Genomic DNA, 26,256 nt, shown 5'->3' with positions numbered 1-26,256 from the left:
TATTTTCGCTCTTCATTCATCCGTTCATTCTGAGAGATTCACTGCTCATGGCCAGGCTCCCTGCCAGGTGCTGGGGATGAAAAGATGAACAAGCCCCAACTGCCTTGAAAGGTGGTGAGACCTCAGACGTTCCAACACAGTATGGTGGGTTCATCACCACAATACGGGAAACCTGTAGGCGGGGGGACACAGCAGTACAAAAGCCAAACGTGGCCCCTGCCCTCTGGAGCCTCCAGTGTCAAAACCTACTATGAAAGCAGAGATAGAAATGATTACTTCTGACTGAGTAGTCAGGGAGGGCTCCTTGGAGGAAGTGGCACTTTCAACTCCTAGTTTTTGAGACTTCCTTTTGAACACCTTTGCCTATTATGGTAATCACAGGACACTTTCTGGCATGTGCTGTGTGACAGACTGAGCTTCCTGCTTTGGTATTTTGTTCTCTCATTTAATCCGTATGTGGTTCTGGGAAGGGTGTTTTTTTTTTCCCTGTTGTGTAAATGAATAAACTGAGACTCAGCAAGGTGAAGGGACAGTCTGGGTCACATGGCAGGTAACCAGAATCCCCTTCATTATCTGTACACAAGCTTCTGCCTGTCCTCTAGCTGGCACTGGGCTGAGTGGGGCTGTCACAGGAAGCATCCATGGGCAGGGATGGAGGAGACCCAGTTTGGGGCCAGCTGTTGCCTTTATAAGCTGTATGACCTTGAGCAAATCAACCCCCACCCCAGCCCGTCCTCAGCTGCGTCCTCTGTAAAATGTCAAGGATGGCAGATTCGTGGCCTGACTTGCCTTACACCACTGTGCCCTTGGCAGACATCGCCAATCAATTGCTGCCCTCTACCCCTGCTGAGTTCTTCTCCGACCTTGGGTTCTTTCCAGGGCTCTGGGCAGGCAGCACCAATCAATCAGCGAGGCCCATGCACTGAAGCCCACTTGCTAGACCCACTTTGGTGAGCTTAGGGGGCCCTCCGGCCTGTCTCTGTGCAATTCAGAGGACTAGGGTACCAGGGATTCTGGGGGACCATCTCTGAAGCTGTGGGTGGTTCTTCAGCCATGAGAGCTATTGAGATGTGAGAATCTGTCCCCTTCTTCCACCTCCCAGAGAGACCTGTGTCCCCATCCACACAGACCAGCACATGCTCACTGTAGGAGTGCCAGGCAGATTCCAGGCACTTTCAGTCTATATAATAATAACAGTTTTTATTGAGCTATTCCTGACAGCTAGGTCCTGCATGGGCATCCTGTAGTCATCATTCTGCAGGGTACTTGCAATGTCCCTCTCAATACCTCTAGGGAGAATTCTTAGCCCATTTTAGAGATGATGAACCCTAGACTCAGCTGGTAAGCAGAGGAGGTCATGCACTTGCTAAGTGGCTGAGCTGGTATTCAAACCAAGTCCCAAAGTCCATAGCCCTAAGTCCATAGTCTGGAGCAGGACTGAGGACAGCGACAAACAAGGCAGCCTTCCTGGAGGAGGTGTCATTAAAGACTGAAGTTTTAAAAGCTGGTAGGCTTCTAAATGACGAAGCAGGATGTTCTAGGAAAGGGGGAGGGGCTTGTAAGTGGAGGGAACAGCATGAGAAGCAGCTCGGGCAGGCATGCAAAAGTGTTGGTTGCGGGGGTTAGTACGTGGCTGGGATGTGGAAAAAAGGGACGGTGGAGGGAGCCAGGGGTGGTCTTGGCATCCCACAGCAGGAAACTGGCAGTTCTTTGAGTAGAAGCATGTTCCATCCTAAGTGTGTTTATTCCACATCTCTACCCATCCAGGGAAGATTAGCTGGTGCTTGGGGCTACCTCTAGTCTAATTGGCAACTTTAGCCTAGGACCGTGCCTTGCACACAGTAGGTACGTGTCCAGAATGTTTGTTGAATGAATAAATGAGTGAATGCTCACTGGACAGACCTTCCCATGGGTGCAGACACTGGAGAAGAGAGGCTTAAGTCCTTCTCTCCAGGAGTTGAGCATCAGGCCTGGGAGAGGGGGGCCAGTCTTGGGGGGCAGGGTCTGCCCTGAGGCAGGGTCTTCCCTCCTGACCCCACCGCCTGTTCCTAAGGCCCCTCTTAGACCTTCCTACAGAGCTGTCCAAGCTTCGCAGGCTACGCCTGGCAGGCAGCCTGGACCCAGTGCTTGGGGGGATAAAAGATGAAGGTTCGTGACCATTTTTTAACTCAATAAAGGGAGAGACAAGCTGCAGGCTGCAGGCCGGAGATATAATTAGTTCGCAGCAGTGGCGCTTTCTTGATTTAGCTTCTGAGAGAACAAGACAAGGATGTTATACCCAATTAGCAGTAACATCCAGTCGGAGCCTCAATAGGTGAGATAACAAGCTATTTTTATGACTTTTCTTTCCCAGCTTGGAGGGGGCGGGGGAAGGGGTATCAGGGCCTTATTTCTTTTCATCAGGGAGCAATTATTCGTGATCTCAGGATTTCCCAAAGCCAAATGATGCATTTTTTAACCCAAACAAGCAAGTATCCTGGGCGGCACTGGAGCAGCAAGCTGGCTTATTTGAGCCCGGGAGTAGGGGAAGGGGTGCAGGCCTTGCCCCATTCTGGAAACCCTCTGAAACAGTCCCTTAAATAAAGAGGGAGCCCACTGGTTTCTCAGGCGAAACCCAGGCCCTTGAGCTGTTCTCAGCGCCTGCCTTGATTTCCCCACCAGCTTCAAAGAGGCACAAGGAGGCTGGGCTAGTTCCACTGGGGATGGGGACGGAGCCAGTTCTGGCCCTAGGCAGCTCTTCCTGGCACCACCCAAGGTGCTTTCTGCCAACTGGGCCAGAGGTTCTGGCTGCTCAGCCTTGAACCTGCCTTTGTACTCTGCCTGCCCGACCACCCTTCTGCCTGTCCCAGGTCCCAGATCTAGTCTCTGGCTGGCACTGCATGGTGATTAGCTGCACTCTCTCCACCCTCATCACCCCTGGCAGCCAGGGCACCCAGCACTGGCCAAGTCTCTGCTGGGCAGGGAAGCCCAGCCAAGCCCCACCCCAGCTGCCTGGCCACACTCCGACTCCTGGCGAGGGCTGGGGGATGCCCAGAGTGGGAGTTGGCATGGCTATCAAGATGCCCCATCAGCTTAGGCCCCAAGCCCAGAGCAGGTTCCTGGGCCTCTGCCCATTGGGCAGAATCTGGCCCCACCCTGCCCCAGTCCCATCTCCCTGTCAGTGTGGAGCCCCAGAATCGTGGTTCAGACAACCGACAAATCCAGCCATGCAAAGTGGGAGTTTAATTGCAAACAGTTTTTATGGATCATGGGCCCATCTGTGCCACCATATGCAAAAGAAAAAAAAAATCCCCATTTAAAAATTTTTTTTCTCCCTTTCCACCCTCTGAAAGAAACAGTTGCCAAGGTTTTTCTGGCTGGAGCCAAGCATGGAGCTGGGACCCGTCCTAAGGGCTTTCCTGCAGGATGGGTCTGGCTAAGTCAGGCCCTGGCAGGGAGTGGGGGGCAGGGGTGAGAGGTCCCCACAGGGGAGAGGAGACTCAGCAGCTCCTGGACCCACTGGGTTTGCTCAGCACTCTGGGCCTTTGCATGTGCCAAGCCACTGTCCGAGTACCCCCATCCTGCCCTACCTGGCCTACTGACGCTGCTTTTGTGGCCTGGAGAGCGGGACTTGGTGTGGCGGCTGCACAGTGTTGCTGGAAATGTGGGAATGAGCTGGTTGTCAGCCATGGACAGGCACTTCCTCCCCCACTTCTAGCCTGGAAAGTAGAACCCCCAAGGGATGGGACTGGCCAGACCTTATAGACCCCCTTCCCTAGGCCTGGCCTCTTGCCTGGGCATCCAGCCTGGCTTGGCAGATGAGCCCCTCCCAGGGGTGCCAAGAGGACTCGCCTCTGAGCCGCCAGGCTTCCATTGACCAGCCACCTTATTTCAACTGGGTGACTTTGGAGGGTGCTGTCTCCCTCTCTGTGCCCCACCCAGTTTCCTCCTCTGTGAAATGGGGGTAAGGACTAATGGACAATCGCATGCGAAGTGGTTCTCTGTCAGATCTCTTCCCCAAGGAGGGGAGTCTTTGTTCACCCACATCTAATCAGGACACATAGGGTGTTTATTGAGGGAGCGAGCAGTGAGTTATTTGAGGGATTGTTCAGGGAGGAGATGGTATAGGGGCTCTTGGCTTGACAGAAATTCGGCGCTTCTGCACCCTTCCTTTGGAGTCCACTGTCGCCTGCGGGGACTCTAAACTCCCTTCTGTAGATGAGGAAAACTGAAACTTGTACTCTGCCAAGGTCAAGCTACTGAGAGGAGGTGGACTGGAGACCTTGGTCAGCGTGACTCCAGCTGCCTTCCCTGCCCCTCACATTGTAGGTCACTTGGCAAGGAAACAGCAGCGGGTGTTAGTGGGGTCCTTCCTATCCCATTTGTAAGATGAGGAAGCAGGCCCTCCCCCTTCAGCTCCCTCTTCTTCCCTCCCCTGCCCCCTCTTCCCCCAGGTCTGCACCCAGGACCACTGAGCTGGTGGGTTTCCCCATCAACTTTATAAACTGGCAGCTGAGGGTGTGCCAGCAATTGGACCCTCTGCAGGGTCCCGAGACCCCCAGGCTGGGGACTCAGTGTGGCTCTCAGCAACAGGTGGCAGGGGTGAGGGGGAGCCCTGCGCCCCCGCCAGGCCCAGGCTGACCAGGCCCTGGCAGGAGCTCAGGCCAGGCACCGGCAGCCCGCGCCCCGCCCGGCGGTGATCACCAGCTCCCCTTGTAATCATTAAAACTATTAGAAGGAAACGTTCGCTTGAAGCAAATGTCAGGCGCCGAGTTGTGCTTTGTAAACGCTCACAATTAATGCCAATCAGGCCCGGAAAAAAGCCGGCCCGGAATCCTGTCTGTTTCGTCTCATTTGTCAGCTGGTGCGGCTCCGTGTTGCACATTTTCATACAATTGCTATAAACATAAAAGGGAAACTCCACAGTGTTCCCAGCGCCCGGATGGTGTGCGCTGGCTTAATTACTCGGTATTCCGCTGTGCACTTGGCCGCCCTGAGCGGGTGGGAGGGAGAAGCGGGGACCTGGTGTGGCAGGGTGAGGGCTCTGGGGGTCGCGCTCCAGACCCAGGCCTCCTGCTGTGCCCTCCTCAGGCCGCAGGGCCCATGGAGCCGGGGCTATCTGTGAAACAAGAAAAAACTGCTAAAATATGTTTGCTGAACCCCGAAGGAGAAGGGGGCCTCCGGGTCCACTCGACTTGGCTTTGGGTCCCAAGTGCACCTTCTAGAATGATGCGTCAGGTTTACTGCCAAGCTCCTGCGCTCGGCACGGTGCTGCTGCCAGTTGGGCTTAGTTTCCCCATCTGTGAGGCGGGGCAGTGCCCCAGTGGTCAGGATTCCTAGCTTGCTGAGGCTGGGCTCCACGTCTGTTTGGGGGTAGCCTGCCCTCTTTATCATTAGGGATGTGAGGTCCTGAGTCCCACGGCCAGGAGTGGTGGAGCTGGGGTTTCGGCCTGGGTCTCTGGACCCCTGATGCTATAACAGTTACGCCTTCCTGCTGCGCCCTCCACAGTAGCCGTGGAGTTGAAAGGGTGTGCTATAGCTAAAAATCTCGGCACATAGTAGGTGTTTCATAAGCAGTGGCTGTTGTCACTCCCCTGCCTGAAAATGGACCAGGAGCAGTCGGGGCCTCAGACCCCAGCCTGAGCACCAACATCAACCCCCTGGAGCTCTCTAGATGGATTGGAGAGAGTGGGGTGGCCTACCAGGAGGTGGTGTCCTCTCCCACATGGGGCTGGGCCCACCAAGCTTCCAGCTTAGGGCTGAGCACATCCCTGGTTGAGACCTGGGAATCCCTCGCCCACCACCTCTTCCCCAGTGGCCTTGAGGTTCTGGATGCAGTCTTTGCACCCCACCCCGCCTAACAGAATCCTCAACAGCCCGGGAAGCTGGGAATGTTATCATTGTCTCCATCACACAGATGAGAAAGGCGAGGTCCACACTGACCTTGCCAGGGCCGCGCAGCTGAGAGATGGGGAAGCTGGGGCCCACTCCAAAGTCTTTCTCAGGCCTTCTAGCCCCTCCCTGTGGTGACCTGTGAACCCTGCCCAGGACTCTTTAGAGCTCTCTGCGGACAGGTCTTCTGAGGCCACGCTGGCTCGGCAGGGACACACAGCCTTTGTGCATGCTCGGGTAGGCTCGGCCAGGAGGGGCAGCCAGCAGAGTGGGGAGAGGGTGGTGCAGCCCCACCAGACAGGGACACATGCTCAGAGCAGGGAATAGAAGCCCCTTTGTGTAGCTCCCAGTGGGGGAGGGGTGCTGCCAGCTGCCACCCTGTGTGACCAGGGAGGCCCGGCCCTCCGTGGAGGTCTGCCGCCACCCCCAGGGGACTGGCCATGGAGCTTGTCCTCTTCCCTGCTGCCTCCCTCCACTGTTACTTGCCTGCCTCTTGTTTCCTGGGGGATCTGGTTGCTAGAGCTGCCATGGTCAACCATTAACCTGGTGTGCTGTGGGCCTACTGTGTGCTGTCCCTGAGCCAGACACCCACCAACCCTGGGTGGATGTCCCATGTGAAGGTAAGGGGTGGATGTCCCATGTGAAGATGAGGACAGTGAAGCTCAGAGAGCACAGGCGACTTGCCATACTCACACAGCTGGCTGTGGGGCCAGAGTTTGGTCCATTGCAAAGTCTTTTTTTTTTTTTTCTCCCATGTAATTGTCCTTTGCGTCCTGCTGGTCTCAGATGCCAGGACCCAGGGCTGCAACATGAGATGCCCACCTCTGTTGTCCGGGTGGCCTCAAGCAGGCTGCTGGCTGGCTGTCCCCTGGTGGACATCAGATGTCCACTCCATCCCCCCATCCTGCCCAGGCTTGGGGTTAGTAGCTGCAGTGTTAGTGGAGATGGAACACGGGACCCACTAAACCTGGGAGCCTCCATCTCCTTTGCTTAAAAATGGGAATGAAATAGAAATTCTCTCCTGGCAACAGTGGGGATGCCAGTTCTCAAGTAAGGCACTGCCTGGAGTTTCCCGGCATCCCTACCACCTGCTGGGAGCAGCGAGGGGACCAGCTGAGGCAGTGGGCGGGTGCTGGGGATGTGGAGGTAATTCTTAGGAGCGTAAGAATGTGGCAGGGAGTGTCTCGTGGGGCCCCTGCTGCAGCATCATTTTACAGATAAGCAGAATGAGGCTCAATTAACTGAAGTGACTTGTCAGGAGTCCAGGATCTCAAAGAGCCTTTAGTCTCTTCCTTACCCCACCTGGTCCACTGGGAAGCTGTCCACTGCATGCAGTGACTGGGTTCCCTCTGTGACAGCCCTGTGGGAGGCGCGGGACCACACGCAGGAAGCTCCCACAGGCCACATGGCTTCCTATGGCATATTCCAGCCACCGGGGACCAGCTTGCCTGCCAGGCCACTCTCGCCTCTGGGCCTTGGCTTGGGCCAGGGCCTCCACCTGGAGCACTCTCACTGTCCCCGTCCCCTTGCACACATGTGCATGCACACACATGCATGCACACAGCCGTCTGCAGGTGTGACCCTGCTCACCCCACCCCTCTACAACCCCTGTCCACTTAGAACCCCTCTTCTGGGCCTCAAGCTGCTCACAGCCACCAGCTCTTGGTCCAGGGTGATACATAGTAGCCCGTCAATGAAGTCTGAACCAAAAATGCAGCCCTGACCCTTGGGGATCTGGTCCCCAGGGGTGGGAGGAACAGAAACAAACAGATGAGTGACCAGGCTGCCTGTCCAGGGACGGGGTCAAGTGCAGGACACTCCAGGAGCAGGAAGCACCCAGCTCAGCTCTCCCTTCTCTGCTCTGCTCCTGAGAACAGCGCCATCTCTTTGCAGTGCTCTCAGGGTGAGGCAGGGCCTTCTCAGACAGGGCAGGAGGCTTAGGAACACAGAACCGGCCTTGGCCACTTGCAGAACCTCAGACACTCCGACCCCAAAGCCCATCCGCTTCTCCAAGGTGGAAAACTCGGACATGATGGCCTCATGGAAATGTGGGCCCAGGGGCTCCAGAGCTGCCAGCTTTTTGTTTTTTCAATGCAACCAAACAATGAGAATAACAAGGGCCTTTTTTCTTCCTTTTTGACACAACCATGTCATCATGTTGGAGGTTTTTTGTTTTTTATTTTTTAACTGCAGCAAACCGGGCAAAGACATGATCTGCCCCTTCGGTGGTGTGCTGTCTGGCTGGAGGGCATGATGCGCGTCCCAGGACGAGTCCTCTCCCCATCCCCAGCTAGCAAGAGCCCCCACATCCCAGTGGCAGCTCCACACACCCCTCAAGACACCCCCAGCACCGCCTTCACTGCCAGAGGCGGGAGGCAGGGCCCAAGCCCCACGAGGGCACCACCCAAATAGCTATAATCAGCAGCCTCGCCAAGACTTCAAACTCACCCAATTATCCTGCGAGGGGAAAAAAAACACAAAATGAAAACAAATTAACATGTTTGCATAGAAGCTGCTGCAGCAACACACACAGAGGCGCGCATGCACATGCTGGCGCATGCCCTGGCGAGGCTCGAAGGCGCCGCTGCCACCCCTCCCCAGCCTGGCACCCACCTGGCAGGGCCGGGCCAAGCCGGGCCTGGCTGCACCCAGCACACAGGGCCAGATGTGGGTGCGGGCCCAGTGACACGACTCTCCAGACTGGGCACTGCCCACATCCATCACCTTTGGCTGGCTCTTTTTCCTTCCCAAATTAATAAGCATGAAATTCATTGTGTGCCAAAGATTCAGCCTCCTTGATGTGAACCCCTTTCTTCAGTTGAGAAATCTGAAGCACAGAGAGGTCCGCGGGCTTGCTCGAGGCTGCACAGCTGGGGACTGGGAGAGTGGGGGTTTCACGGGCCAGCTCTGGAGTCCTGTTACCTCTGCCTTCTCCAGGGCTCCCCACTGCCTGTGGGTGATGTGCCCGGGCCTCAGCCTGACCATCAAGACCCCAGCTTCTCCCAGCCCCTCCTGCCTGTGTCCAGCTTGCCTCACGCACCCCACCCAAAGGCCCACTTGCCCACCTGGGGGCTCTGGGTGTGTGGTGGTCACTGATTGTGGGGCCAAATGGATATGAGTTCAAATCCTTCATCCTCTGCCCTCCCTGGGTGGCTTTGGGCAAGTGGCTTCCTTTCTCTGCACCTCAGTTTCCCTTGTGGGAAGATTCGGGTAATAGTTTCCACCTCTGGGAGGTCGAGAGACTTCAGTGGGTGAATGACTTCAAAGTACTACCTCTGGCCTCCACCTCCGCCCCTCTGCTCTGCTGGCCCTGCAAGGCCTGGTCCATCAGACTCACGGGGCCCCGTTGGGTGCCTGTGGGCTCTGTGCCAGTTGCGGTACTTGCCCGCAGAGCACACAGTCAGGGAACTCAGATGCTCCCTCTTCCAGGCAGCTCTTCCCCCCCAGAAGCTCTGTCTGCCACAGGGTTGGGTTGCTGGGTGGGTGCCTGACCATCCCTGCTGCGTTTGACTCTTGCCCGTGCCAAGCCTGGCATTCAGCAGGCACTTGGGCCAGGCTCAGTCAGTGGAGCCACTTTTTCCACCCCTCTGTCTCCTCTCACATGGGTACATTTGGAGCCTCATTCTGGGGAGTTGGAGGATAAACCATGTGGGCAGGAGTTGGGGCTTAGCTCTTGTGCGCAAACGATCCCCAGGCCAGGCCAGCAGAGGCCTCCTGTCTCCTTCTCTGCGCCGTGAGATCACCGACAATTCTCTGTACCTCTCTAAGCCCCCTACTGTCTTTCTGCCCCTTGACAGTGAAAGCTGAGGGTGGAGGAGGCTGGCACAGTGGGCACCCAGTGGGTGGTGGGTGAGAGGGTAGTCATGAGAGTAACCCCCTGCGCTGAGTAACTGCTCTTGACATGGACACCGTGGGGCTTGGCCTGCACCTGTGGGGTGAGGCAGCTGTGGTTTCCAGCTCCATTTTTCAGATGGAGGAGCCCCAAAGGACTCAGTGACTTCAGAGACTCCTGCTGGTGTGTGACAGAGCCAGGGCCTCAGCAGCAGTTCTGGGTTTGTGCTTTAGTCCAGTGCCATTTAGTCCTTTCTGGGCCCTGCTTGTTAGGTGGAAGGGGGCAGTGCCTTGTGTTCAGGAGACTAGGAGGACACCCTAGGAGGTGCTTAGAGGGCTGACCTCACTGGCCTCAGAGCAGCCCCTTGGACATCTGCCGCTGGGTCTCCAGTCACACTGGCCCCTCAGGAAGAAGGCAGTGAACCGGGTCCACCCCAGGAATGGCCAGTCCACTGGAATCCCAGCTGTCCCTCAGCACCATCCTACCAGTGGCCTCAGAAAAACCGTTGTCCTCTCTGCAGCTCTGCTCGCCCGAGAGGAACGGGCAGCGAGGGCACCTGTACCGCCGGGGATGGGCTGAGGCTTGGTGCCTGGCATATGGTTGCAGCTGAATGAAGCAGCTCCCTGGCCCACACCTTCTGTGGAAAGGGCCCTCTCCCTCCTCCAGAAGCTTCCTAGCTCTTGCGCCTCCACAACACAGGCTGGGGTCGGGTTTGCCTTGTGTTTTAGCCCATGCTCCTCACCCACCTGCGTTGACAAGTATCCACTTGGCTCCCTGGAGGTCCAGGTGTTCCAGATGTATGGAGGGGTTTGTTGAGTTGAAGTAGTAAACTGTGCAATGAAATGAAGGGGGAGAGACCCCAAGACAGATGGCCAGAGAGGAGAGGAAAACCGTGAGCCCTGGGCCATGCAAGGAGCGGGTGAGAAAGAAAGAGCAAATGCAGCCTGTTTGTTGAGTGGGGATTTATTGAGCATCTACTATGTGCTTGGCCTAAAATGGGTATGCAAGTCCCAAGCTTGGCTACTGCTGCTGTGCACCCCTGCACAAGCCATGCGTTCTCTCTTGGGGCTTGGAGAGGGTTGTGGTAAGATGGCATTTGCTACCGGGTAGTTGATAATCTGGGAGTGGTGCACAGGCCGATTTAAGCCCCCACCCCACCCTTTGCGGGCCGGAGCAAGTTCCTGTTGTCATTGTGGACTGTAAATGGCAGGGGCATTGTCCCCTCCTGCCCATCCTTCCAAGCCTTAGAGAGCAGGAGCTAGGGGCCTGTGAGATCCCAAATGGAAGGAGAAGTTTCTTTTTCCTCCCCTATTACAAAAGTAATAATCACCTTTTAGTATTTGGAAATGACAAGTTTGATAAAGAAAATAAAATCCAGACATCACCCAACTGGCCAGAGCTAAGCTAAGGTCTTGGGGACAGTCTTCCCAGGTACCGGGCAGGATTTCGCCTTGCATAGATGGCCGGTTCAGCAGGGCTCCCGTGTACTGGTGCGGAGGTGGCCCAGCCCAGGGCCTGCACCCGAGGAAGGGCCCCCTCCATGCTACACCCGTGCTGGGTCCTCAGCAGATCAGCACGTTCTGTACACGGCTTCTGGGAGCCACCTGCCCGCCCGCCCTGCAGCCCATTGTCTGGCGTGTGGGGGCTCAGAGCAGCCGTTGTTCTGCACACATCTGATCGCGTCTTTTCCACATCAGATCATTTGTAACCGTCACCAGGCAATCGGGCCCGTCGCTGATTCAATCTCGGCTTTGTGCTGTCACAGCCGTTTTTCTGCACTGGGCTGATTTTGAAAGGAGGCCCATCTTCTGGGTCTGCTATTCATAAGCAGGGGGAGTGAGAGGTGTGTGTGTGTGTGTGTGTGTGTGTCTGTCTGTCTGTCTGTCTGTGCGTCACCAAACACACACACACGTAGATCTCTGCCTCTCATTACCAAGATTAGAATTTAGAACTTGGATTGAGGTGGGGCAGGATGTCAACAAGGGCCCTGGGCTGCCATTCCCCTCCCCTACTACTTGCCCAGCCTGAGTACCTACTGTGTGTTCCAGTCTGCAAACACAGCAGCATCTGTGCTCTCATCGGGGAGATAGATGCTACACCATTAATCAGTAAGATAGTTTCAGAGTGGCAATGACAATAAAGGGACTACAATGGTAATGGGATAGTGGCCAGGGAAGAGGGGTGCTAACTTGGACAGGGTGGTAAAGGAGGGCTTCTTGGAGGAGGTGATGTTTGAGTTGAAGTGTGAATGAGGAGATAGAGGAGGCACAGAGTGCGGCCCACTCTGAATTGAGAGGTCCTAAATAGGCAAAATCCACACCAGATTTCAAATCTTTGTGTGAAAAAACAACGTAAAATATCTCATTGGAAATATTAATTACATGTTGCAGTAATACTTTTTTGGATATATTGGATTTTATTTTTAAACATCATTTCTCTATGGCTACTAGAAAATAGATACTTCATTACATTTGGACAGCACTGATGCATGGTATTTAGGTTAAGATAGAATGTAAGTGCAAAGGCCCTGGGGTGATCAAGGTTACCTGTTTAAGGACCAGGGTGAGCAAGAGGAGAGTGACAGCAGAGTAGGGAGTGAGGACAGGTCACCCAGGACCTTAGAAAATAGTCAGAAATGCCATGGAAGTGAGTGGGGGGGTTCTGGGTGAAGGAAATGAGTTCCTCATGGAAAAGTCAAACTGGCACCTGCAGAGAGGGGATGACTTGCAGGCCAAGGCGGTGGGCACGTGGTTGGAGCAAGGGTCGCTGCAGAGGAGTCACAGGCCCACCTGGAGGGGGGTCAGCTTCACCAGATCTGGCTCCCCAGATAGCTCATTGCTTCCTTTTGTGCCTGGATTTCACGGCCTCTGGGCCTTCCTGACCCCTGCTTCTACTCCACCTTCCCCGGCCACCACCGCTTCCTCCCGAGCAGCAGCTCCCCATCACATCAGTGAATTTACAAATAGGCTCCAGCCTCCTGTCTCCAGGTGGTCAGTGGTTGAAATCCCTTTCTCAAAGCTATTTAAAAAAGAGAAGAAGAAGAAGAAGGGATGAACATTCATTGTAGAAAAATTAGAAGTCCAGAGCAGCACAGAAGGGTAGAACTCCCCAGCGATGGATGCAGTCATAGAGTCGGCCCTGGCAGAGCTCGGGTTTCAACCAGGTGGACTGGCTGTGCACCTCATTGCTGCCTAAGTCACAGTGCCCTGTGGCCAGATGACACAGGGGCAGCTCCCCACCGAGAAAGGGGCTTAGAGCCCAGCGCCCAGCAAGAGGCAGAAGCTGGAGCTCCGGCTGGGGTTTGGCTCTCAGGGCATCATATATATGTATGTTGGTGCTGTCGTAGGACCCAAGTCCCTGGCCTGTTTCCTGCCCCTTTCATTCATTTCTCTGCAAGCCTGACCCCCAGAAGCATGTGTTGATCCTCGACTTTGTACTAAAAGTGGCCACTTTCATCCATGCGCCCCCCAGCCACCCATCTTGCTCTCTCTCCTAAACACTCCTGGCCATCCCTGCCTGAGGCCTGGTCTTTCTCCTCCTCTTTCAGGTCCGTTCCTCAAGTCTGTCTGGCCCAGGCCGCCGTGGGCTCTCCTCCCTCCCGTCACCTACCCCAAGGCCCTAGACAGTCCCTTCCTACCTTTCCTCCTGGGTACACCAACCACAGCCATCACCATCCTCCCTGGCGTGGGGTGTATTCAATGAGGTGATTCTGTAAAGTGCTGAGTCCATGGGGAACACTAAAAAGCAGGTCTTGTTATTGCTCTGATTATTAGATTGCCTTCTTCCCTGTCTCCAGGTTAACCCTGAGCTTTGGGTGCAGGGACTGGGGGCTAGGGATGTCAGGGGATAGATGAAAGGATGGAGGGGAGCCCCCAGTCCCTCCTGACTCTGCAGCAGGTCTCACCTTTGCACATAGTGTTCCCTCTCATGGACCCCTACGCCAGAGTTGCCCAGTGACACCCACTGTTCTTTTTTTTTTTTTTAAAGATTTATTTATTTATACGAGTGCTAGGTATAGTCATAAGCATGGGAGGGTGAGAGAATTCACCAGAGCGGGGAACAGAACAGGCAGACCGACAAAATGCACTGCTGAGGGGAGCAACGGACGCGGAAGGAGAGGTCTGTGAGCCATGTGGGACTCTCCCCAGCAGCCGGGGATTGAACTGGCACTGCAGAGGCTGTGGGCAGCTTCGCAGCCCAGCGTTCAACTGCTGTGCCACCAGGGGAGGCCCGACACCCACTGTTCTTTTGGACCCTGCTTACAAGTTTCTCCTCCAGGAAGGTTCCATGACTTCCAAAAACCCTGGATTGAGGCCTTTCCACTGAGCTCCCCCAGGCCCTGGGCCCCGGGCCCCATTATAGCATCATAGCACTCATGACACTGGGTGTTGATTTTGGCTTTACCCTCCCCACCCCTTTGCTGGAAGCTGGGTGGATTGTGGACTGCCACTGATCCTTAAAGCCGCCCCACCCCACACTTCCCACGTTGAGGTTTGGCTCAGCAGGAAGTGTGCTGCAGGAGGTGGGAGCTGGGCAGTCTGGGGTCTTTGCGCCCCCACCCCCATTCACTCACTGGGTGGGGATTGTTGGCTCTGGGGGAGGACAAGCCAAGTTTGTTGCCAGTGTTACTAGTGGCAATGGCAGCCCCTCACCTTATCATCTGGAGGGGTATATGAGCCTTCATATGCGACCTTCCTCCCAGCCTTCCCACCCAGCACCTCAGCATCCCCCTGCCCTGAATCAGCTTGTCCACAGAAAGCAGATTTCCCTGTCTCCAGGTTGGGGGTCCCTGTCCCCTCCGTCCCGGTGACCTTGCGTGTCCTCACAGATGGGGAACTCTCCATTACTCACTAAGAAGGTTTCTTCCCCAGAACCTGAAGATGCTCCAGCTTCTCCACACTCTCCAGTTCAAGTCCCCATATGTTTGCCTGTGCGGTCCACTGTTGGGGCCCCTCCCCCACTTTCATCACTGGGCTATTTCCTACCTGCCTGTCGATAATTGTTATAAATGATACTAATAACAGCCGCCACTTAGGGAGTTACTACTCTTTTCTTGGCACTTTATTTGTGCTAATTCCTGGAAAAGAACTAAACCCTTTTCCAAATGAGGAAACTGAGGCTCAGAGAGATGGAGGGACTCCCCTGAGGCTGCAGAGTTAAGGGATAAAGCTGGGGTGTAGGTAAGGGATAAGGCTCAGGCTTCTGACTCCAAATCCTGGGATGCAATACTATCACCTGCTTACAAGGCAGGGCTCTCCTTTCATCTTGACATCCCTGGGCTAGCGAGGGTGGCCCCAACATGGCTACCATTTGTCACCCAGTCTTGTAATGGTCCTTCAAACCACTCGTGCAGTTCTCTCCCCATTCTCCTGCTAGGGTCTTTTTTTTTTTTTTTTTTTTTTTTTTTGGGTGGGACCCTCGCTGGTGGCTGGGGAACGAACCGGCCCTGCAGAGGCTCGGGCAGCCTCGCAGCCCAGCGCTCAACCTCTGCGCCACCAGGGGAGGCCCTCCTGCTAGGGTCTTAACATCCACACAGACCTGGCACACAGTAGGTGCTTCATTTGTCAGGGAATCAGTCTGCAGAGGTAGAGAGCTGCCCAGGTCCTTCACATCAAAATTAGTTCCCATGGTGACTGACGTCACTAAGCTCCCAGGGTTTGCCACGCCCCCTCCCTCAGGGCACATGCGCTGGGAGCTGGCCATGGTGCTGAAGGGCCTCGGCGCCCTGGATCCTAGCGGGCTGCTTCCTGAGCCCCGCCTTGCTCCAACCTCTTGCCCATCTGTCCTTCAAGGAACATTCTCCTGAGGGCCTGCTGCGCTTGGTCACTGGTCATAACACCGTGAACTATGAAAGTGGGATTGGGGCAGCCACACTGGGAACTCCATTCAGTACTTCATCAGCACTTATCAAGCACCTTGTATGTGTGTCTTCAAGAAGCCCTTGAGAAACCTGGGCTTCAGTTGAAAGTCAAGTAGAATCTTACAGGAAGGGCTTGCAAGCAGAATGGGTTGCATGGCAGAGGCCTGCCAGTGTGGCTGTGAGGGGCATGTCCTGAGGGACACGGGCCTCAGGACTGCTGCCTGCCATCCAGAACCCGTGATTGTTTGTTCACTCTTTGATCCCCCCTGTGGCCCAGAACTAGTGGTATCTCTGGCTCCAATGCCAAATGAGGTGCTTGGACTGAATAGGGGTGCACTGTGCCCCAGGCCAGGGGCTGGCACCTCTGTCCTGGGAACAGAGAGAGCCAGGTATGTGTCTGTGTTCAGATTTGCATTTTAGAGAAACTGCCAGTTTGGGGGCGGGCAATGGAGGTGGATGCAGCAGAAATCCTGGCAGTAGATGAGGCATCCTTTTGAAGGGAGTCCCCCCCCCCCAGTCTTAAAAAGAGAGAGTAAAAATCCCTTTCTGGTGCTGAGGCCCAAATGGCAGTGGGAAATAATCACTTTTCACAGGCCCCTTATCCACAGCCAAGCCCTGCACCAGTTTAATCAGCAGTGCCAGTGTGACTTGAAGATTCCCGGGCTTGAGAGATCAGGAGAGGGGTTAAAGAAAATTACCCTCGCCTCCTCCATGCTAATGTAATCTCTAACCAGATCTGCCTAGCCGCAGCTCAAATTGCTTTTTAGATTAACATTTAATTATTAACAGGGTCCCCTGGAAGGCCTCGGGCTTAGAACAGGAATGGGGAGAGGGAGCAGTGGGAGGGGGTGGGGTGGGCTTCTACTCTGGCTGCCTTGCAGAGACAGAGCTGGGGGGCTTAGGGAAGAGTGGGGTCAGGGAGGGCGGGAGAGAGAGAGAGAGAGCAGGAGAGGAAATGGGAAACACCAGGACAGAGAGGCAGATGGACCAAGGGGCAGGGGCAGAGAGGAGAGGAAGGTGGCATAGACAGTGGCTCCTCCTGTTGGCGGTGGGGGGTTGGTGCACGCAGATTTCCTATCTCACTCCTGGACAAGGGCCCCTCCAGCCCTCTGTCCTGTCCAAGAGGGCAGGCCATTCACTGTTTAGGGAGCCTGATCTTTCTGAGGCTTTGTGCTTCAAATCCAAATAGAGAAGTGACTCGCATAGGACCACACAACCAGAATCCTACCGCAGTTCTCTGGCTCCTAATCCAGTGCTCATCCCCCTCCCCAAGCCCCTGCCCTCTGACTACCACTTCAGATTCTTCTCTGCATTTGGGGGCAGGCTCCATGGCCAGGGAAGGGTAAAGGACACAACAGAGAACCTCAAGTACAGCAAAGGGCAGGAGGTGAGACTCGTGTGGGGACTCCTGCTCCTTCTCCATCAGGGTTGTCAGGCTGACAGGAATAGCAGGCATCTTCCTTGTAGGGAACTCAGAGTCCTCAAGGTCCACTCGGTGCTTTATGTGAACTGCTGGGTCTTCCACCTTCTTGTCTCCAAGATTCTAAATGGCTCATGAACGCACTGCCTCCAGAACCCCCTTGCATGCTGATGGACGGAGGACCTAGTTCTGTGCTTGGCAAAAAGGCCCCTCCCCATCCAGAGTCAATGAGGGAAATAGACTCAGAGAGGGGCTCCCTCTCCTCCTCTCATCTCCCTCTCTGTGACTTCTTCAAGGTCACTCAGCCTATCAGAACCCCAGTCATTGGCCCCTGCTGACAGGTGCTACCCCAAGGCCTCCGGGGCAGGCCCTCCTCTCTGAACTCCTAGTACTATTGGATGTTGGGTCCGGCATGACCTTCTTGTCCAAGCCATAGCTAATCTTTGGCCTTGAATGGAACCACACAGGCCAGAGTGCGTAGCTCCAGGGAGGGGGATGGCCAGGGACTGGAAGATGCATAAACCTTGGCCTTCATGACGTCACAGCCTTGCCCTGTGTGGAGCCCAAGAATGTGTTCGCATTCTGCCCTCCTGCAGTGCAGCGCAGCCCAGCCCAGGGCAGTCTGCTGACCTGTAGGACGCATGAAGGACAGTTCTGTCCACCCATCTTTTGGGGAAATGTTGGAGGCTCCAGAGAGAAGCCAGGAAAGTCCATTTTTGATGGGCTGGGAGTGGGAAGTCAGTTCTGGTTGGATGGTCCCTACAGCAGGACATTCTTAGTGCTTGCTGGTCTCCCAGCACATAGCTGGGGGCTGACCTTAAAGGATTCTCAGGAACTGCCTGCTGCCTGGATGGATGGATGGGCGGATGGAAGGGTAGGGGGATAAATGACAGACACCACAAAATGGTCCCCTTGCAGGGGCAGGGCCTGGGCTTGAATCATCTCAGTATTGTTCTGCCCAAGGCCTGCCTCACATGGTGTCTTCCATGAATGTTTATGGGGTAAGTGGCCTCCTGGGAACCCTCTCCTCCTCTCATCACCCTCTGTGCCCCTAGTCCCTTCCAGAGTAGAATATCAAAGTCGACTCGGGCAGTGGGCAGCCAACCTTCACTTTCGCTCCTTCCTGCCCAGTTGACTGGAACCAGGGCTAATAGATCCCCGCAGCAATGGAGCCAGGGATGCGGACCATACCATCTGGGCCTGAGGGTGCAGGTTCAGGCCGGGGTCGACACCCTCAGGCTCTGCCATCTAAAGGTTGTGTGACCTGTTCAGATTACTTTCCTTCTCTGTGACCCTTTCCTGATCTGCGCACCTAAAAACAGCACCCACCCGAGGCCACTAAGAGGGTGTGGTGGGGCCACTGGAAAGGATGCACGTGGGGTGTGGCACAGGGGGCCCATCCATGGCTTCATGCAGCTGTTATTAGTGCTAATGTGCAGGTATTGTTATCTCAGCTCCCCCTCCCACTGGCCCGGGGCTCCCCAACACCTCCCTGCAGCCTGACAGGCCAGGAGATGACAAAAGACCGGCAGGGCAAAAGGCCCCAACTCCCCCTTCTTTTATAAAAATAAAGACAAGGCAAGCAGTGGGCTCAATGCCTCCTCTGGCTTGGAAAGTTCCTTCCTTTCTTTCCCTGCCCTGTCACATGTCCTTTATCTAAATCCTCAGCTATGAAAGGCCATATCGACAGCTGGGGGTGTTATCTGGTGGAGGGGACCTTTTCCTCGGGGTGCCTCCAAGATAAGACGTCTTATCAGCCCCCATGTCAGGAATGATGCCAAAGCATTCTAATCATGGAGGCTTTTGACATCTCGCCCCCCCCTTTTATTATTAAAGTCACAAAAGACCTTGGGCTTATAAACAGCCCGATGTGCAGATAGGGTTTCGAATGAGCCATGCTCCCAGGATGGCCCTTGGCTGGGGAGTAATGAGTCAGGGTGGGGGCTCTGAGGGGCGTGCTTTCTGCAGACAAGGCGATGATGACGAGCAGAGATGGGGCATGGTAGGGGTGCGGGATGATCTTGTGTTTTAGGCGCCTGACCCAGTCTTGTCTCTAGCTTGCTGTGTGACCTTGTGCAGGACACTTGGCTTCTCTGGGCCTCAGTCACTTCATCAGACAATAACCAATTCACTGATTCCACCTTTCATTCAACACCTATTTATTAAATGATTGCTCTTTGCCAGACACTGGGGAGAAAGAGACAAATAAGACATGGTCCTTGGCCCTGAGACGCTCACAGTCCAGTGGAGAAAGACAGACATGAAAATTGGCAATTACAACTGTGTGTGCTGAGGACTGTGAGGGGTGCCCGGAGGAGAGGACAGCTGAGCCAGAGTCTGAGCTACGGTGGATCGGAGTGGGGGTGCTGTGGGCAGCCGGAGCAGTACGGGCAAAGGCCTGGAGGTGTGAAGTGGCCAGGCTGGAGGGACGACTTAGGGAGCTAGGGGAGGAGGGGCCAGCAGAGAGGGCTGGGCTCTGTTCTGCGGCCAGGGGAAGTCTGAAGGCCAGGGAAGGGGCTTCCTAGTGGGGATGATTCAGGGACGGGGAGTGTAGTCCCTTCCTCCTCCGGCGCCGCTGGTCCCGCCCCTTCCACACTGGACACCCCCGCCCCCAGCAGCAGGACACAGGGTTGGTTCGCTGGTCATTGAGCTGGGGGGATTGTGGGTGCAGAGAGAGGATCCCCTTCTTTCCAAATGGTCTTGTGGAATGTAGGGCCATGAGTGCTGATCCCCTGGAGACATGAAATGATCCAGGCCGCTCCACTAGAACAGCCGAGCTGAGGCCTTTGTGTTGATACCATCTTTTTCAGGGACTCTTCTGAGCTGGGTCAGGTGACCCCTCAGCTCCCAGGACTGCTGGGCGTCCAATATCAGAGCACTCTGAGAACCAGAGCCCCGCCTCGGTGCAGGGTGTGGAGACCTCAGAATACGCAAGCATGCCCCTCACCCCCTAAAAACTGCAGCCCCCAGCTGTCCTACTCAACTGTGGGGCATGCTGGAGTGTATGGCCTCTGAGGAGTTGTGGGCCTGGCACCCTGTGGAAGGCCAGAGGTCAGTAAGACCTCCAGAGGGAAGCTAGACACAGCCAGACCTCTAGAGGAAATGACCAGAGAGGGACCATGGAGCCATTTTTACAAGGCCAGAGAGGGGCAGTGTCTCCCCTGGGGCCACACAGCAGGTGCTAGGCCCCGGGAGGTTCTAGCTTCCAGCCCGTTTCCTCAGCGCACCCGGTTGCTGGCCTCCTCGCTGCCTTGCCTGTGGTGAAGGGCAGGTCCACCCAGCCACTGCCTGCTGGGTGGCAGGGTGCTGTCTCCCCATCTTGGGCCCTGCTGCTGACTGGCTGCCTCTGGCTTTCCCTCCGTCCCCCGACCCCCGTGTCAGAGTGGCAAGAGGCAGCGGCAGCACTGGGCTGGAGTAGGAGAGGGGGGCCCGTGTGGGGTGGCCACAGGCTGCTGACCTTCCAGGCGAGCACGAGACTGTGGTGCTGTGGATTGCCCGAGGGCTTGGGGAGGTCTGTGGCCCAGTGTGGGGAGGGTGGGCACCTGCAAGAAAGTCTGTCACGAACTTGGGCTTGTGGGGCGCCAGGGGCACAGCCTCTGTCCTTGGGTGTCCCAACGGGCAGGTGCCATGTGAGGGGCTGCGTCCCACAGGCCGGGGGCTCCCGCTGCCCTCACATCCAAGCCCCCAGGGGCCGCGCCTCAGCCTGCAGTCAGGGGCTTTCATCCGGCACTAAACCCCCCTCCGTTCCCTTTTAAACTGTATAATTTCTGCCTGATTGTAATGGCATATTTTAAAATTACCAGAAATCGAAGTCGGGAAGTGGATACTGCAGCTTTTATTGCGTCGCTGTGTTAAGGCTGGCGATTGGGGGGGGTGGGGGAGAAGCACCTCCCCTCCCCCCGCGTCCCCTACTTTCTCTCTCCTCTCTTTTTGAGACAGTAATAGGAGAAAATTGGTTTTGAAACTGAATAAAAGTCCCTTTCAGAGTAAATCATTTCTTTCAGGGTACCTTTGCTGAAAGTAAAATAGAGCATAATGAAAGGTGGTTACGTGATTGCCTTTCATTTACCGAGAGGCCAGGACAGACGGGAGGCTGCCACCGGCTCGGGAAATACAAGATTGGAATAATTGCGCGGTAACAAGGAGCTTGTTGTGAAATTAGTATCTTAAGAAAGTAGTGAAAAAAGGCTTTTCCTCATGAATACTTCATTATTAGAAGAAAGCAGCAGAATGTAGGGCTGCAGACACCTGTTTAGTATTAAATAACTTCCCTTTCTTCTGCCTAAACACCCCGCCCCCTCCTCTCAAACCAGCGGGAGCAACTGGGCTGACCCAGCCTGACTGTCAGGACTCGGGGTGTCCAGAGTTGAGCCCACACCCAGGCTGCCCTCTCCTTACTGGAAAGGGGGCGGGGAGACTGGCAGGGAGACGCCCCACCTTCTCGAGGCCTCCAGGCAAGGTGGGTTTGGGGAAGATAAAAATGTGATCCCGCGAGTGCCCAGCACCCGAGGCTGGGTGAGCGAGCAGACGTGGACCTGGGAGCAGCACTTTCTGGAGTGTGTCTGAGCTGCCGCCTACAGGGCCCTGAGCAGCCCGCCAAGGGGGGCTGCCCTGGGGCGGCCTGTCCCCGCTGACTGGGGTGCGGAACTCAGGCCATCTCAGAGATGCTGGGCCAGGGAGCCGCAGTGCCCCTTCGGGCCTGGGCTCAGGCGCAGTCTGAGACCAAGGTCAGGCTCAGCACTGGTCCGAGTTGGAGCACCTCTTTCTTCCTGGGACAGCTCTCCTCTAGGTACTGTGAGAACACCCGGGTGCAAGGGACAGGCCAATATGTCAGTAAACTGGACCTCCAGCACCCACTCCACACCGGGCCCAAAGATGAGCCCATGGGGTCTTGGCACTTGCCAAGCTCTAGGCTAAAGGTGGGGTACAGGCCTGTTCACGGTGGTTACAAGAGAGGCCACCACTAGCTGGAAGGACAGCCGCTGAGGGAACATGGGGTACATCTGACCAGGCCTGATGGTAACAGGGAAGCCCCTTGAAATTGGTGACCAGCATTCTGAGGCCAGGTCTCAGGTTGGCGGGGAGGGGCTCGGGCTGAGTTCTGGCCCCGTCATGGTGGAAGGCACCACTCAAAAGACCCGATTCTACAGTGAGGACACAGACGAGCCTCTTGGTGCCTCTGGGCCCTCAGTCTACTCACCTGCCAGATAAGAAAGTTTCCAGTGTTGTTCAAGGTAGAGAGGAGGCCGCTGGCAGGGTCTCCCAGCTGGGGGTGGGGGGATGAAGTAGGTGAGCCCACAGCAGCCCTGTGTGACAAGCACCTCATCTCCCTCCTTACAGGGACCCTGCTGCAGAGTGTGCCCCGCCACGGGCCCCCAGCTCAGCCATGCTGGCCTGTCTGCAGAGGACCCAGAACCCACCGGGCCAACACCTGGCCTGCCCAAGCAAGAGCCTGGAGCTGCGCAAGTGTGAGTAGGCACCCTCCCCCAAGTTTCCCTCCATGCGTCCCCAAACCGTCTCCTCTGCCCTCACTGAATCCACAGGGGCCTGCTCTGTGTCCCTGGACAGACTTAGACTACCACCTCAGGCCTTTGCAGAGCACTTCCCGGGCAGGGAATGCCATTCCCAACCACCCCCCCCCACACACACACACACACTCTCAGGTGCCTTTAAGCCTAAGCTGTGCTGCCTCCCTGGGGTATCCCCCCGCCAAGGGCACCAACTCCTCAGCAACCTTCACTGCCCACTACCATCACCGTGGCTCCACCATCAGCCATCATTTGCCTGCATTGGCAGAGAATAGGAGAACACAGACCATACCCCTGTGGGGTCCCAGCTTGGGCCCTGATTCACTGTGTGACCTGGGGTGTGTCTTTCCCTGATCTGGGCCTTGCTTTTTCAGTGTGTCAAACTAGGGACACTGGTGGCCTCCAGGGGGCCTGTCTTCCTTGACACCTAGGCCAGGAATTCCAGACCTTCTGATTATTTTTAGCCACTGTGGGATTTAAAATATTTTTTGAAGTATTTGGAAACACTTAAAAACAAGAAGGTTTACATAAAAATTTAAATTGCTAGTGCCTCAAAAAAATAAGTGGCTCTGGTAACACAGACCTGTGTTCCCACGCTGCAGCCATTGAGAAGAATTAAACTACGTCTCTTTAAAGGGGACATTCATCTCCATGTCACCACTGTCCCCACGCCTCCCTTTTGCCTCTGTCCTAGAGTGCACAGTCAGTTGCCATTTGTCGCTGTGCCTACATGTTGCTTTCTTTTTAAATATGTATTTACCTTTAGCAAGGTAATGCATTTGTGAGGTCCAGTATTCAGATGAAGGTGTGTACAGACAGAAGCCTCCTCCTGCCCCCTCTCTGCCCAGCCAGCCTGCTCTCCTTCCCAGAGACAGCCATGTTGTTGGCTTCCTGTGTGTCCTTCCAGGAGATGTTTTATGCCCTTTGCATACACACTGTTCTGGACTTCACTTTTTCCACTTAGCAACACACCCTGCATGTCAGCATGTGTCGCGTTTCCTCATGCTTTTGTCACATAGTTGGATGAGCCATAATTTATTTGACCAGTGCCCTAGATAGACCATTCCAACCTGTTAATACTACAAACAGTGCAGCAATAAGCAACTGTGTATGTGTGACAAAGGTTTGACTAAAACTGTAGGATGAATTTCTAGAAGTGGAAACACTGGGCCAGAGGTAGGTACATTTGTAATTTTCATAGCTGTGGTCTGACATCTTCAGCTCTCTGTTTCCCCACGTCCTTGCCATCACAACGCAGTACCAAACTAAGGCTTTGCTTCCCTGATTAGTGAAATCGGATCATGGTGCAGTTTTAAGTTAAACATCTTTCCATGTTTGAGCCATTTATTTTTCCTTTAAACTTTACCTATTCATTGTCTTGTCAGTTTTTCAATTGAGTTTTTATCCTTATTGATTTGAAGGAACTCTTTGTATATGATTGGATTAGACCTCTGTCTCTCCCATGAATTGCAGATGTTTCCCCCAATCTGTCATTTGTCTTTGATTGTGCCACGGAAGAGTTTTACTTTATAAAATGAAAGTTGTCAGTATTCTCGCTGAGGACCACTGCATTTGGTGGCATGCTTAGACATCCTTCCTATTTTTTCTTTCAGCATTTCCCCAGGGTTTTGTGGGTTTAATTTCTTAAATATATGACCTGATTTTTATGTAATTTATGTGGTATAAAGAATTAGGTAAGAATCCAAGTGTGTTGAAATATCAGTGCAATATTTTAATTATTGTAGTGTTAGAGTACATTTTTAACAATGATCATAGCTATTGATATAATTCACATCATACAAACCTAGCCATTTGACAGGTACAATTCAATGTTTTTTTTGGTATATTTACAGAATCTTACAACCATTACCAGTCAATTCTAGAACATTTTTATTGCCTGAAGAAGAAACCCCTTACCCAATATCCATCCCCCTCCCTTTCTCTATAGAGTCCCCTATTCTGGATTTTCAATAGCCTCATCCTGTATGTGGCTTTTGATGACTGGCTTCTTCCACTCAGCATGTTTTCAAGGTTCCTCCGCACTGTAGCAAGGACATGACACATTTCAGTATTTGGTGATGCTTTTGTTCCTCGTTATCCTCCACCTCAGTCCCTCCCCCTGCCCCCATGCAAAATTTCCTTGGCTGTTCTGTGTATTTTTCTGTCTGAACTATAGAATCCACTTATCAGGGTAAGAACAAAGATCCTGTTTGGGCCTTTACTGGGACTGCATTAAATTTATAACTAGGAAGGATGTCATTATGACCATCTCTCTCCCTGCAAGAACCCGGACTCCTTTGCTTATTCAAACTTTGTGTCCCTTGGGCACATTTCAATATAGGCTTCATTTAGATCTTGCACATCTTAAAAGTTTACTTCTTTATGACTCGTTAACCATTTTGGGCTAGTCTTTTCTTCCGTAAATAGAGGTTATTTATAGAAAGACTATTAACTCCTGCCACTTGACTGAATTCTTTTATTGTGATGGTTTTTCAATTTAGACGCAGGTTTTCCTGTTACACTCTCTTTATATTTGCAAATGATAATCTGACCTCCTGCTTTGTAAGTTGTATATCTTCATTTATTTGTCTGATTTAATAGTGTTGGTTACTTTATAATAGTAGTAGCTACTAGCTGTTGGAATAGTAGTTTCTCTAGAAAAATATCCATTTTTATCCAGGTTTTCAAATCTATCAGGACAAGGTTGAATAAAATAGTATACGATGCTTTTGCAAACTTTCACCTTATTTCTTCAATTGTATAGATTTTACTTTTTTTCTCCCCCTTTTTCTTGATTAGTTAGCTAATGAGGTTTCTTTCTTCCCTTTCCCCAAAGATCAACTTTAGCATTTATTAGTAATTAACCTTTTCCTGGGTGCTAATTCATTTATTTGTGCTTTATCTTTATTAAAATTGCCCTTTTTTAAAAAATGTCTTGAGTTGGAGGCTTAAATCTTTACACTGATAAGAAAAAAAAGAAAAAATTAAGGTGTAAATACCCTGGGCACTTTAGCTGTATCCTACAGGTTCTAATATGTAATAGTTATATAATCATACTGTATTTCCATTTTTCTGTTTTACAATTTGGACTCTGATTTCTTCTTTGAACTAGACTCGCCGAGCCCACCCACCCCCAAGGTGGTTGGCACTTTCATGTTTTGCTCCTTCTAGTTTTAATGCAGTGTTATCAGAATTGTCTCTGATTTCTAGGCTTTAGTAAGTTTTTTAGGCTTTAGTAAGTTTTCTTTGTGATATAATCTACGGTGGTCTTGACTTTCACCGGGCCTTAAATAGCAGATGAGGCTCTGCTAGCAGGATTCAGAGTTTGATGTGTACCATTTATACCTACCCTATTAATTACGTAAGTTAGGTTCTCTATCCTTACCAGTCAGGGATCAAGAAATGTCCTGATGTGTTCCAGTCTATTTCTTCTTGTCAGACCTATAGCCCTGTTCCTACGAGTGCTAATGCCACGCTATTTAACACACAGATATTAATACGTTCAGTCCTCAGAGTAAATCGCACTCTTCTTTGATATACTTGGCCTGGATTCACTTTTACCTATTAATATGGTACCCTCTGCTCTTTAATTCACATTTCTTCTGAAAACTATGCCAAACCTTTTGTTTCAACCTTTCTGAATTACTTTGTTCAGGTGTGACTCACATAATGTAGAGTTGGATTCAGCTTTGTGATCTGATCTGAATGCCTTTAAAAGTTTAATAGGAGAGCTTAGCTCATCTAC

General features: G+C 53.5%; 1 protein-coding gene across 2 annotated transcripts in view; it reads left to right on the top strand.

The window, feature by feature from the left end:
- Window positions 1-26,256, top strand: part of FAM222A (family with sequence similarity 222 member A) — a 46,444-nt gene that overhangs the window by 6,039 nt on the left and 14,149 nt on the right. For both annotated transcript variants that reach the window (XM_054695278.1, XM_037510981.2), the window contains exon 2: window positions 22,324-22,451. In XM_054695278.1, coding sequence (XP_054551253.1) covers window positions 22,370-22,451 — 82 coding nt within the window. In that variant the 5' untranslated portion in view covers window positions 22,324-22,369. The remainder of the gene's footprint in view (window positions 1-22,323; window positions 22,452-26,256) is intronic.

This window comes from Talpa occidentalis, unplaced genomic scaffold, assembly GCF_014898055.3.
Source record: "Talpa occidentalis isolate TD23 unplaced genomic scaffold, MPIMG_talOcc4v2.1 talOcc4.14, whole genome shotgun sequence".
Lineage (NCBI taxonomy): Eukaryota > Metazoa > Chordata > Mammalia > Eulipotyphla > Talpidae > Talpa > Talpa occidentalis.
Note: the sequence above shows the minus strand (reverse complement) of the source record. Positions and strands in the feature narration are given on the sequence as shown.